The following is a 13,980-nucleotide window of genomic DNA, read 5'->3' on the forward strand; positions in this document are numbered from 1 at the left end:
AACATGTAATTTCTCAGTACATAGTTGGTTATACTCACAATAAACTGATTTCTATAAGTACATGTTATTTAGCCAAGTGTAAGGTATGTGGTAGCACAAGGGGATACTCTGTTATGTCACTATCTGTGGATTTATTGACCTTTATCTTTGTATGCAGCCCATAGACAGCTATAACCTTTTTCCTAGTCCAAGTGATCCCCATGACTGTAGCTCTATTTATATACACTACTTATACTGATACCTACATGGAGTTATAGAGCTCTACATTCTAAAGGTGGCCATACGCGGGCCGATAAAAGCTGCCGACAGACCGAGTCGGCAGCTTATTGGCCCGTGTATGGGGCCCCCCAATGGGCTTCCCCGATCGAGATCTGGCCGAAAGTCGGCCAGATCTCGATTGGATGGGACAATAATCCCGTCGGATTTCGGCCGCATCTGCTCATTGATCCGACTGCCCGTTCCCATTCATTAGGATCTGATCGTTGGGCCCTAGGGCCCACGATCGGATCAGCCCGATATTGCCCACCTCAAGGTGGGCATATCAGAGAGAGATCCACTCGTTCGGCGACATCACCAAACGAGCGGATCTCTCCGCCACCTTAAGTTGGCTCCATCAAGGGAAGAGGCCTGAGGCATATCATTGAACTATTGGGAAACAAGTCAAAATGTAGAGCTTTCTCAATGCAAATAAAATGTGATCAAGGGAAGCCTCTGTGCTTTATAACTCTTTTCTGCACGTTTCCATGTTTGACTATGATTTTTATCTCAGGTCATTACTAACATGCCTATTTAGACAGACAACATTTCTTTATTTTAATATCTCTTAATAAGCATGTAGCCTCCTTTCAAAACTAAAGCTTATCGCCCTTTATGGAATTCTTTTTGTGTGCCTTCTCAGGAAACATCTTATATCCATGCACTTGATTATCTCAGTCCAGGAACGGACTAAACACTCCTACTAAATGTCTTTTTGGGGTTTGCAGCAGGCCTGTGTTAGAGGTCCAGAGTAAGATCTGAATGTGGTTCCTACAAGATGTTTCCTTTGAAACAGCAGACAAATGCATGTTTACTGCTTGTAAAGATTTTTTACTAACTCTTTAAAGGTAAAGGCACACGCTAAGATTCGCAGAGATTTAGTCGCCCAGCGACAAATTGCCTCTTCTTCGGGCGACTAATCTCCCCAAAAATCCTTCCCACCGGCTACAATCTAAATCAGCGGCGGAATGGCACTCGGAGTGCTTCATTTTCCGAAGTTGCCTCACAAAACGTAGCACTCCGAGTGCGATCCCACCAGCAATTTAGATTCTAGTCGGCAGGAAGGCTTTTCGGGGAGATAAGTCACCCAAAGAAGAGGCGATTTGTGGCCGGTGACTAAATCTCCCCAAATCTTAACGTGTGCCTTTACCCTAAGGCAGGATCCCCAACCTTTACCCGTGAGCCACATTCAAATGTAAGAAAAGTTGGAAAACAACACGAGCAAGAAAAACAGAGAATATGTTTGGCAGTATACATGGTTTGTATGCAACCAAAACTTGCCTTAAATTCAAAAATAAGCACCTACTGTGAGGCCACTGGGAGCAGCATCCAAGGGGTTGGTGAAGAACATGTTGGGGGCAATGCTTTAAGGTATCAACTTTAAATTGCCAATAACACCATAAAAATTAGCTGAAACATTAGGTTCTTCCTTCAATTAAAAAAAATTACCATATTACCAAAATGTACAAGGCAAGCAAATAATCTATAAACTATAAACCAAAAATTCTATTTACTTTCCCTTTAGACACATGTACTCTTAAATGAACAGTAACACCAACAAATGAAAGTGTTTTCAATTAATGAAAATATATTGTACATTTGCTCTGCACTGGTACAACTGGTGTGTTTGCTTCATAAACTTCATAAACGCTACTATAGTTTATATACTATAGCTGCTGTGTAGCCATGGGGGCAGCTATTCAAAGCTGAAAAATAGAAAAGGCACAGGATACACAACAGATAACAGATAAGCTCTGTAGTATACAATGGGATTCTTCAGAACTTTTTTGTTATCTACTGTGTATCCTGTGCTTGAATGGCTGCACCCATGGCTACAAAGCAGCTGTGCACCTGATACATCCTCCTAATGGCGGCAATCAGGGGTGGAAGCAGAGCGCCAAAGGTTCCTGACAAGGTGATGGGAACAGGCCTGGGTTGGCGGGACCCACTGGGTTTTTTCCTGGTGTCCAGCCGGCCCAGTCCAACCCTGGATACAGTCCCTTCCCACAGAGCAATACAAAATAAAGTTTTCTGTGTTAGGAACTTAGGAATCGGATACACACAGAAATAATTCCGAATGAACACTTATATACAACATTTCTAATATTTCAGACTGAAATACAGAATACCAAGGACAAAAATATATCATTCTCATTGCTATTCACAAAAAAATGTCCTCACATGAAATCTCACATGAGGCTAAGGCGATGTTCTGGTACAGCACAGTCTTCAGCTGGTTAGGAAACTGTGAATGTATATTTGTCTTTCAATCCACTCAACAAAATGAGACACATTGCTGTAGACTCCGGGTCCTAAAACCTTGGAAAAACATACAGATCCCCAAGATGTGAGACCATACAGCGTCCATTTTCCTCCTGGCTGTTCACAAACAAGGGGCCCTCCACTGTCTCCCTGTGAAAAAACACAACGCAAACGTTTATTTACAGGAAAACATTGGAACATTTTATTCATGCAACAGTATCCAGATGTCCAGCCTAGGACTCTTGGAACATTCTGGGAGTTGTAGATCAAGGGACACTATATTAAGTTAAGACTCTGCTATTTTAGCTACATCCTTATAATTGCCTAAAAACATATACAATTATTTTATTGATACTTTATTTTTTATTATTAGTTTTATTAAAAAAAAAAGTAAAGGAATAATCATTTGGAGGGGAGCAATTTGTTAGACATCCCCAGTGATTATAATTGCTTACCTGAGACCCTGGGCCGGTGCTCCTGTTAACTGAAAACTACACCGGCCCGGGATACTAGTATAGGAGCATTACATCTCCTTGTGGATCCCTGTATGATCCCAGGCCAGGTGTGCAAAGTTGAGCTTTTCACTTTACAGTAAACAACAGTCACAAGGGATCTCTTGGAGAAGAAGATGGTTATGTGGCCCTCCAACAGTAGTACCCCGGCTAGTGCAGTTTTCAGAAAACAGGAGCACCAGTTGGGGGTAAGATAATATAATCACTTAGGGCACCCTCCAATGATTATACCTTTTCTTCCAAAGTAAACACTTTCCATAACAGGGTTTCAATGGTGTCTCCATTGGAATATCTGTATTTGCAAAAAAGAGAGCCACACTCAGGACTTCCCTGTCTGAATGTTTTCTTTCCATTGATGTCAATTTTACAGGCCTATAGTTTCCTGGCTAAGCATGGGATCACTTTTTGAATAATGGCATCACATTGTCACGGTCAGCACCCTAAATTCAGAACCAATGCTAAGCACCCTGTTCTCGGCTCTTGCTTCCGCCTTTAACAGCCGCCTTTCACCTCGGTAGGAGCCCTCAGCTAATCGGATGCCGCCAGGTCTTATTAAGAGAGGTGCCAAGCGAAAGGTTCTGAACGAGCAAAGTGGCACGATGGTAATGCAAAGTCTTTTGGTACAAGGCGTAGGCAGAAAGCGTAGTCAAATCAGCCAAAAATTCGCGCCTATGCACGCTGGCGTCATCACGCCAGTGCGACTGCGCCTTTAATTCTAGCAGAGGCGCGGCGCGCACTAGAGATCCGGCGCATGAGAGGAGGAAGACCGTCGTGGCGGGCGTCCCTGCCGAGAGCGCGGCGGCCCACTAGACTACCAGGGTGAGTAGCCCTCACACACATTAGCAATTCGCAATAGCTTGGCACCATGCCAGACATGGTTTAGTCATCATCAATAGGTTATGCAGCAGTGTAAACAGAAGTGGTTTTAAATCTTTGCTTTTTATATGTTTCCATCCATTAATGTATCATCCTCTCATACCAAGGGTTATTTATCAAAATCCAAAAAATGTCTCACTATTTTCTGAAAACTACTCCTACCAAATCCACACAGACTTCCCCCCCTATTTATCAATAAATGTTTCTGAAAAAAATCGATAAAATCATTTAAAAATCCATACTGTACAAATTTTTCGCATTTGTCATCAAAATACTGCGACTTTTTCAGATTTGACTCCTGAAACCTGCAACTTTTTTTTTCGGATGTGACGCCCGAAAACCAAGAAATCTGAAAAAAACCCAGTACCATCTGGATTTAATAAATCACGAAAAGGTTTTTTTTCCTATGAAAAAATGGTGGTTTTCCCTTTTAAAAGTCAGAGCAGAAAAATCAGACTTTAATAAATAACCCCCAAGGGTCTCACACACCCTTGCTTGAGAAGCTTAAGTGTTTTTTTGTTATCTATTATAATTGATCTATCTATAATGTATTGAAAATATTAATCTTTGTCTTAAACCTGCAGCCCACCAACTTCCAGCATCCCATTGACATCTAAAAAGATCTGTGTTGTATTAAGCTGCCTTTAATATACAAGTCTACATTTGATTAAATATACAGAACATTTATTCTCTGCAGATGTCTTTAACTAAAAAGTCAGCTATTTCATTCAACTGTGCATGCGTTTGCCCCGGGAATTTAAAGAAAGAAGAAGCTGGAAGAGGATCGCTCTGTGGTGCTCACTGGTATAACCCCGGGCCCGTGAAGTTTTCGGTGAAGCACTGGCCCTGGGATTTCAGGTAAGTCAATACAATCACTTGGGGGTGCCTAACATTTGGCACCCTCAAGTGCAGGATGCCTTTCCTTCTCCTTTAAAGTTTATATTATTCAATGATGGTATAGTGCTGCAGTTCGTGGGAAATGGTACCACAGGCCTGACCTTTAATAAGCAGAATAAACTATACTGTGGCTGGAGATTTATTTGCCATTTTAACAATCCACAAATAAAGGAAGCTTCTCGGCATAGCATAGCATACTTTTATTTGCTTGTCCAAGCTCATTAGCCACGACTTTACAATGCCTTTCTACTGTCAGGGAACATCATTAGATGTGATGGCGCCAGACAGTGCCTTCTATCCCTTGCCTTCATATTAAAGAAATTGGTTTGCGGAGGCAACATCCATAACAAAAACAGGGCACTTTACCATGCAGGAATCGATTGTTCCAGACTCGTAGCCAGCACACAGCATACTGGATGTTATTGTCTTCATATCAAAATAGGATTGACAGCGTTCCAAGGAAATAACCCGAACTTCCCCTTCTTGCAACTTAAAAGGCACTGAAAGAAAGTGATTCCAATAAATATTCTCTTTTTTTCTCTCTAATGTAGAAAAGTCATTACATAAACCACAGACAATGCTATGGAACTACATCTCACACGTGACCCCTATGTCTGCATAAAGGTGTTTTTAAGCCTCCATAAAGGTTGAAATACTAAGATTCGGAAGGGTTTTTTTTACAGTGAGAGCTGTGAAGATGTGGAATTCTCTCCCTGAATCAGTTGTACAGGCTGATACATTGGATAGATTTAAGAAGTGGTTGGATGGTGCTTAGCAAGTGAGGGAATACAGGGTTATGGAAAATAGCTCATAGTACAAGTTGATCTAGGGACTGGTCCAATTGCCATTTTGGAGTCAGCAAGGAATTTTTTCCCCCTCTGAGGCAAAGTGGAGAGGCTTCAGATGGGTTTTTTGCCTTCCTCTGGATCAACTGGCAGTTAGGCAGATTGCAAAAAAAAAAAAGCTGGAACTTGATGGACGTGTGTCTTTTTTCAACCTTACTTACTATGTTACTATGTTACCACATTGAAGGTGGAAAACAGAAATATTGCGGGGATTTTTGTGCAATTTTTATGGGCTTCCCAGCAGGTTCTGCTTCTCACCTGATGCTGAAATTGCAATTTATCTATAATGGCATTAACAAAAAAAAAAAATTAAATAATTGGTGGCCATGTTTTTAGCACTTGAAGAATGCTGCTAAACTTTAATAACTAACTCCTAAATGTATTTACTTGCATTGCAAGGTTATAATGACCTATAACTTCTCTCTCGCAATAGATGTTACTGTTTAATCCACAGGCTGCCAAACTGTAGAAAATGCACATCTTAGGTCTTAATATTTTAAATGGGGGCTCAGAAGCCAAATTAAGGAGCAATCTTATAGGATGAGTGCTTATTTACTGTACATTGGATCGCCCAGAACTACAGCAGTGTGACTGGTAGGACTACTTACTGTATGTGTTTCAGTATTATGAACTAAAGGTAAGTCATGTCCATATTTTGGACCACATTTTCCCCTTAGAATCTAAAAACTCCAGTCTAGGGGATAAAGATGTTGAATAATAGCTACCTTTATAAGCAAAATGTGAAGGCCTTGGAACTAGGGTTACCAGCTGACCAATGTTATTAGCATATACAAAAATAGGGGGTTGTGGGAGCACTCAAAAGGATAAGTTAAAGTATATTTAAGTATAATGGAAGTGCTACTTTTCAATGCACATTCCCTGGTCCCCTGTCTCATAAGTAATTCAGTAGATATGCAAGTGCATGTGTTTACGAAACAGGGGTTTTCAGTTACAAAGTTATGATCATAAAGTTGAACAAAAATCCCTTCTAGAAAAAGATGTAAAGCTATTTTATTTTTCAGGAGAAATGTATGTCTCTATGGAATTGCTTTATCAGATTATGCTGTTGGCAACAAAAACACTTGTCAATGTCAATGTCAATTGCTGTTAAAACCTCTTGGCTATAAAAAATACTACTGTATATGCCTTTCAGGAAGAAGACTTAAAGGGATACTGTCATGGGAAAAACATTTTTTTTTTCAAAATGAATCAGTTAATAGTGCTGCCCCAGCAGAATTCTGCACTGAAATCCATTTCTCAAAAGAGCAAACAGATTTTTTTATATTCAATTTTGAAATCTGACATGGGGCTAGACATTTTGTCAATTTCCCAGCCAAAAAATGTCACTGATAACAATATTAGCTCTTTAAAGAGTGATACTTTCAATTTATGTCAGCATTGGTAATATTAATGAAATGTGTATTTATTTAAAATTTGCTCTATTTCCCCAATAACTGTATAATTGTTTCCTAAACAGCCAGTTTATCTACGATAGGATGGTTAGAAGCTTCCTTATCACCTACCATGGTCCTTCTTTTGTGTCATAATCCCATTCCAAGATGCCAAAACGTTGCACAGAGGGATCAGAGCAGTATAAATCTCAGTATAAATCTCAGTATAAATCTCAGTATAAATCTCAGTATAAATCTCAGTAAGTCATAATCTGCTCTAGGGCAAGAGATAATGTGATTTGAATATAAAACAATACAGGTATGGGATCCGTGATCCGGAAACCCGTTATCCAGAAAGCGCCGAAATATGGAAATGTTGTTGGCTATAGACTCCATTTTATCCAAATAATTCAAATTGTAAAAAAGTATTTTCTTTTTCTCTGTAACAATGAAACAGTACATTTTTCTTGATCCAAACTAAGATATAATTAATCCTTTTTGGAGGCAACACCAGCCTATTGGGTTTATTTAATGTTTTCATGATTTTCTAGTAGACTTAAGGCATGAAGATACAAATTACAGAAAGATCCCTTATCCAGAAAACCCCAGGTCCCGAGCATTCCTGATAACAGGTCTCATACCTGTATAATATTAGCATAACCATGCAAAATGATAATTACATATGTTAGTGATATATATCTGAAAATCTTAGAAACTAAGAAGAAAAAATACTTTGAGAAATTGGACTGTGGGTATAAATCACAAAACACCACATATTTCAACAGAGAAATATTCCAAACTGAAATATGTTCTGCTGACATGCATGAAGCAGAGCAAATTTAGACCTAAACAATATAACAGGCACAAATCTGTAACTGACAGTTGGGGCTGAATAGTTTGATTTGAGTGTATTATCATTCAGAAATGAAATGTTAACGATGCAGCTAAATGAAATGTTAACGATGCAGCTAAATGAAATGTTAACGATGCAGCTAATTTGGAATGTTATGAATACAGCTAATACAGCTAAATGAAAACAGGATTGTTCTGCTTTCACCCATGCCCTGCTGTTCACTTTCAACAATTGCATAAATGATAGAGTTTTTGGCACAATACTTACTTTTGGTACCCATGTGGCCCCAGCCTGTGATGTAACAATATGTATCTGGTTCTATCAACTGTCCCTTAGTCGGTAAGCACACGGGTCGTACATAACTGGTCTCTGTGATGTCCTCATTTAATTCTACAATGCTAATGTCATAGTCTACTACAGCTCTGTTGAAGCGTGGGTGGAGGATTATTTTCTTCACCAGACGGGTCTGCGCAAAATCTGATGGGTGATCCAAGTTGTTTATTCCGAATACAACCTTCCACACTGCGGCACTTTCTCTCCTATACCACATCGAACACATACAGCAAAATCAGTTATCTCACTCTTATATAAATTCCATTCTGTGCTTTAATACATTTTCAAATATGCATTTAATTTGCTACTAAGGGGTCATAATCAAGTGCCATATCCATCAACACTTTCTAAAATGCTCTACCAAACATGTACAAAATAATAAATATAACCACCAAACTCATAATTTTTGATACTGGGGAGCCACAATATGTTCCCAGGATGCAACTGTAGTGCAGAGCTTAATCTTAGCCCAAAAATATCTGTTCCAGGGCTGGAACCAAACAGAAAGTCTGGGGTGCCAATCCAAGGGGGGAATTTAATGTTCCATTAAGAAGCCTACATGTATCAGGCACAGAACATTCATTTATAAACTCAGTATCTCCCTATTACACATCTTACTGCTCTACAGCCAGCCAAGTAGTTTCTACGGCAGTTTTTGGACTATTAAAAATCAAATTAAGAATAAATGTTGGGCCAAAGAAAGAAACAATTATTCTGTTACATTATTTGTCTTACACAGGTATATATACTGTATATACATTTTTACACCAACCTAGAACCTCAGTGTACCTACCAATCATCCTTTTAAGGTACTGTATCATTAAAAAGCAGTGGGGCTTACTGAAAAGAGGGTGTCAGTTAGGAAGGTCAGAGCATGAATTGATATCAGGCAAAAATAATATATTGCTAAGATAGTATTCTGATTTTAGCCCTTCAAGCTCAGTACTGCACTTTACCCACCATCATTGTCACTTTGTTGTGAATAATATGATAAATACACTATATGACCAAAGGTTTGTGGACACCCTCTCTAAGTATTGGAATTGGCTATATCAGCCACAACCACCGTTGCTGAAACAGGTGCCACTATATCATAAAATCTTTTGGATAGGCCCTTTCCTGTTTCAGCTCAATAATTCCAGATGCACAAAGCAATGTCTATACACAAAGGGTTTGCAGGAGTGAGGGGAGTGGAAGAACTTTACCAGTTTACACAGAACCATGACCTTAGCCAAATAAACACCTGTGGGATGAACTGTGTGGTGTTTTTACAAAGGGCCTATAGGTGTCACTGTGCACAAGAGTTATACTGTGTACATAGTACTTTCTATACTGCTTAAAAGTATTAGTTACTATTGAAGTGTAATGACTGCATGAACCTGCTAATAAAGCACTGTTATACTCTTCTCATCCTCGGCTACCAAAACATAACAAATTGGCGACATGATGTCTCTTCTACCTCTGCAGCAGCTTTTCTCCCAAACCCTGGTGAGCCTACCATACCTTTTACTGCTTAGATCCGTATGTTTGAAAATTACATTATTTCTGCTGACCAAGGGGAGATTTCTGCTGCTAGAAAGCGTGCTTTACTTATTCACTGCCTGGGAGCAGAGGGACAGCATATATTCTATACATTACCATTAGCTGATGAGACTTATGAAACTGCACTTATTGCTTTAAAGAACTTTTTCGTGCCAAGCGTAAATGTGGTTGCTGAAAGATATAAATTCAGCCAACGTGGACAACTTAATGGCGAATCCACAGAACAATTGGGAGCCTCAAGCCAGGCCTGATCCCCAACATCAGTGTCCATTCTTGGGAGGACCAACTTTGTATTAATTAAACTGGTTTCAGAATGCGATGCTGGACAGGCTTGTGCCCACATGCTTTTGACCACATAGTGAATTTTGGTGCTAAGAATACAATGTATATGCTCTGACTGAATGTTGCCTTCTGCTTGCTTCTAAGTACAGTTATGGGATCCATTATCTGGAAGTCCGTTATCCAGAAAGCTCCAAATTACGAGAAGGCCATCTCCGATAGACTCCATTTTAATCAAATAATTCAAATTTTTCAAAATTTAATAAATCCCATCTAAGATATAATGAATTCTTATTGAAGGCAAAACAATTCTGTTGGGTTTAATTAATGTTTAAATGATTTTTATAGAAGACTTAAGGAATGGAAATCCAAATTACAGAAAAATCCCTTATTTAAAAACCCCCAGGTCCTGAGCATTCTGGATATCTGGTGCCATACCTGTACATTGTTTAACATTATATTTGCATTTTAAAACTTGCTTCAATTATTATAATTGATGTGAATTGATCAGTAGTTGCTGATCTAAACCAATATTCATCTGTTATTCAAAATGACTCAAAACAATAGGCACTCACCCCTCAAAGCAATGTGCCACGGTAAGCACCCATTTTTTTCCTATCAGTACACAGCCACATATATGCCCACTTGGATCACTCTGTAGGGAACATTGCCACGGCCAGCGTCCAGGCCTGCTGGTCCTTCCACCAAGTATCCGTTTGCTCATTCTCGCAGCAGGGCGGCGCCCACAATCTAATGATAATAACAGTTGAATGTACACATCAGTTATTTGCATCACTCTGTATACTTTAATTTTATCTACCCTTGATATAATCTGAACAAAATTACCCAAATCTGTTTTACTTATGAGGGTATATTTATCAAAGAGTAAAGTTAAAAATTGCCACAGTCTGCTAAAGTGAAATTCCGCCACTCTCCATTCTTTTCTATGGGATTTTAAAAGAGTATTTATCAATGGGGGAAAGTGAAAGTTCATCCTTTGATAAATATTCTTTTAAAAATCCCATAGAAATGTATTGAGAGTGGAATTTCACTCTAGAGGACTATGGCGATAAATATACCCCTAGTATAGTTTTGCCGAAAACTAATATGATGTTTAATATAGGGTCAAGGGGAACTTAACTTGGCCCCAGACCCATCTTGGCCTGAAAATATCCTTGGTAAAAGTTCAAATGGCACAATTACTATTCTATTAACACAATAAACTGTAAAAGTGCACGAAGTAAACATTCATAATTGGTGCTTGCTGACATCACTTGTGTCACATGACACATTTCAATTGTATATATAATATAAATAAAATACCCTTTATAAGGATATTAGAATCACCATGACCTGTAGAAATGTTCCTGTGATCACGGGCCTCCTCTGTGTCTTCATTTTTGGTAACAGGGCCAGAACTAGTGGTAGACAGAAGAGGCACCTACCTAGGGCGCAACTATAAGGGGGCACTTGGCAGGTACTAAGCTTCTTCTGCCTACCCCCAGTCCATGTTCGCTGCCCTCTCTACCTCTCTCTAGTCTCCTCTCCTTCACTCCCCTCCACCTTCTTCCCCTCTCTCCTCCACCTCTTCCCCTTCTTCCTCCCCCTCCTTCCTCCTCCCCCTTCTTCCCCTTTCTCCTCCTTCTCCTTACCCTCCCTCCTCCCCCTCCTTTCCCTCCCTCCCTCCCTCGTCCCCCCTCCTTTCCCTCCTTCCCTCCCTCACCGCCGATCTGTAACTTGTCTTGATCAGACGCACACATTAGGGCTTGCACACAGTTGGTGGCAGTCTGGTCGGCCGGGTTGCCTAGGGCGCCTGGTTGGCTTGGCCTGGCCCGGCCCTGTTTTATTGTATTCCTTATGCAACTGTTAGTACTTAAGTTACAGCTTCTTAAAAAAGCTGTTCACCATAAAATTAATTCAATTAATTATTGAATGAATTATGTAGACAGCAGTAAGACAATTAGCAAATAGTCTGTATTTTTTTTTTCTGGTTACCTGGGATTACCTACTTACTATTTCAGATTGTCGGCCTACATTTTAGATCTGAGATAGAATGTTTCTTGTCCTCCTGCATTCTAAAGGCATGGACACATGGATGTTTCCATACAGCGTATATAAATGGCATATACCAAACATGACAGTTGGAGGTTATACTACACTGATTGTTGACAGACCCCGTATCAAACACCACACAACATGCTCCATTTATATGCATAGGACAAGATTACAGGTCAGGTGGCAACACCCTACAAATGTTATGACTAGGTGCAGTAATCCAATCGTTCATTTTATTTCATTAGTTTGACTTCACTATGCCAATTAAAGTTTATTGCTGATTGACTTCTATGTGTCCCTGAAGTGGTGCAGGTTTACTTATGTTAGTAAAACTGTATCTTTATAACCATGGCAATTATATGCTAACACACTATAAACTACAGACAACGGTGCCGTTCCATAGAAGATTCCCATGAAGGCATTACCTCAAGTGTCAAGTGTATGTTGTACTTAATCACCCTCAGGCCTCCAGACAAATGAATTAAATTTCACGATTTCTATGCACGCTGCATGGTTGTTCAGAGAACCACATTTCATTTCACGGGGATAACTGTTATCCTATATACCAACTTGCTATGATGTTGGACTGTGTAAATATTAGCAATGTAAATATATTTCACACAGATGCCTCTGCTGCTACATATTACTGCTCTCCAACAAAGGTCACATTCTTTAAACTTCGCTACATTCAGAAGCATTTAATTCCAAGATATTAGAGTGCAGATGGTTTTACTTTCAAATGCAGTAAAGAGTATCACTGTTTGAAATAAAATCCCAGGAAAACCAACTTGATTCCTGGCAAATTCTGAGAACACAAAATGAACAAGCACAAAAGTGATACCAGAGAATTAAATATGTAGCTTCCACATTATCAAAGTAGGCTGTAGTGTACATATACTGTCTGGGTATTGGAGGTGCATATGTACCCTTGGTTCCCATGCTTGGTTCCCATGCATCTCTGGGGTCTGTGATTTAGATTTAGGGCCAGTAATAGTGGTAGGCAAGAGAGGTGGCTGCCTGGGAGGTGCAACCAGTGGGCAAAGTCGAGCATGGAAGCTTATCAGATGTATTAGCTGGGGGAGAATGGCGGAATGTTAGGGCACCCACACAACTTGGGTGGTACTGGTTCAGGACTGATCCACCTTAATAGGGTGCTATTGGTTCAGTCTATGAGTAAATGCCCATAACATTTGGAAATGCATAAGGCATAGAGTACTATTTGCCTATTGTCTTCAGTTCTTTGCCTGTCTATGGGATCTAAGTAGTGAAGGGCTCCTCCTGACATGATAGGCAGAAGCGTGAGTTATGACTGGAACCCTGGCATCTGTTCTGGGTTTTGAGATACCAAATGTGATACTCCCTGCCTGTTCCTGACTGTCCTGATTGTTGCCTTCCTTGACCATAGAATGTATATTTACTATGAGCCTTTTAATCCCTTGAACACTACACTATTTGACTTTGGCCTGTTCCTCAGAGTCACACTTTCTACGAAGTACCAACTTCCAGGACCTGAAGGCCTTGCAGCCCTGACAAATTTAAGGCACAAGTTGTACTGTTATAAGCCATCATGACACCTAGTGCATAATGATGTATTTAGCATAGCAAAATATGAATAGTCATATGACCATGTCATTTACAGCCCTTTCAAGGGAGGGTTCAATGTTGTCAGTATGAGTTCCTTTAAAACTACTATACAGATGTCAATAAAAAAAAAATATTAGAACTGATAGGCCTATATAGATAGGTTAGCCATGCAAGGGCAAAAACATAAAGGGGCCCATTTACTTAGTTCGAGTGAAGGAATAGAAGAAAAAATACTTTGAATTTCGAATGGTCGAATATGGCTACTTCGACCATCGAATTGGCTACTTTGACCTTCG

The 13,980-nt window shown here is 39.7% G+C and overlaps 1 protein-coding gene across 1 annotated transcript in view; it reads right to left on the reverse strand.

Annotated features, from left to right (window-relative positions):
- Positions 1 to 2,023: 2,023 nt before the first annotated feature.
- Positions 2,024 to 13,980, reverse strand: part of corin.S (corin, serine peptidase S homeolog) — an 89,792-nt gene continuing 77,835 nt past the window's right edge. The window contains exons 19-22 of the mRNA XM_018243131.2: positions 10,621 to 10,795; positions 8,159 to 8,430; positions 5,169 to 5,302; positions 2,024 to 2,667 (exon numbers count right to left, since the gene is read on the reverse strand). Coding sequence (XP_018098620.1) covers positions 2,485 to 2,667; positions 5,169 to 5,302; positions 8,159 to 8,430; positions 10,621 to 10,795 — 764 coding nt within the window. The 3' untranslated portion in view covers positions 2,024 to 2,484. The remainder of the gene's footprint in view (positions 2,668 to 5,168; positions 5,303 to 8,158; positions 8,431 to 10,620; positions 10,796 to 13,980) is intronic.

Source organism: Xenopus laevis, chromosome 1S, assembly GCF_017654675.1.
Source record: "Xenopus laevis strain J_2021 chromosome 1S, Xenopus_laevis_v10.1, whole genome shotgun sequence".
Lineage (NCBI taxonomy): Eukaryota > Metazoa > Chordata > Amphibia > Anura > Pipidae > Xenopus > Xenopus laevis.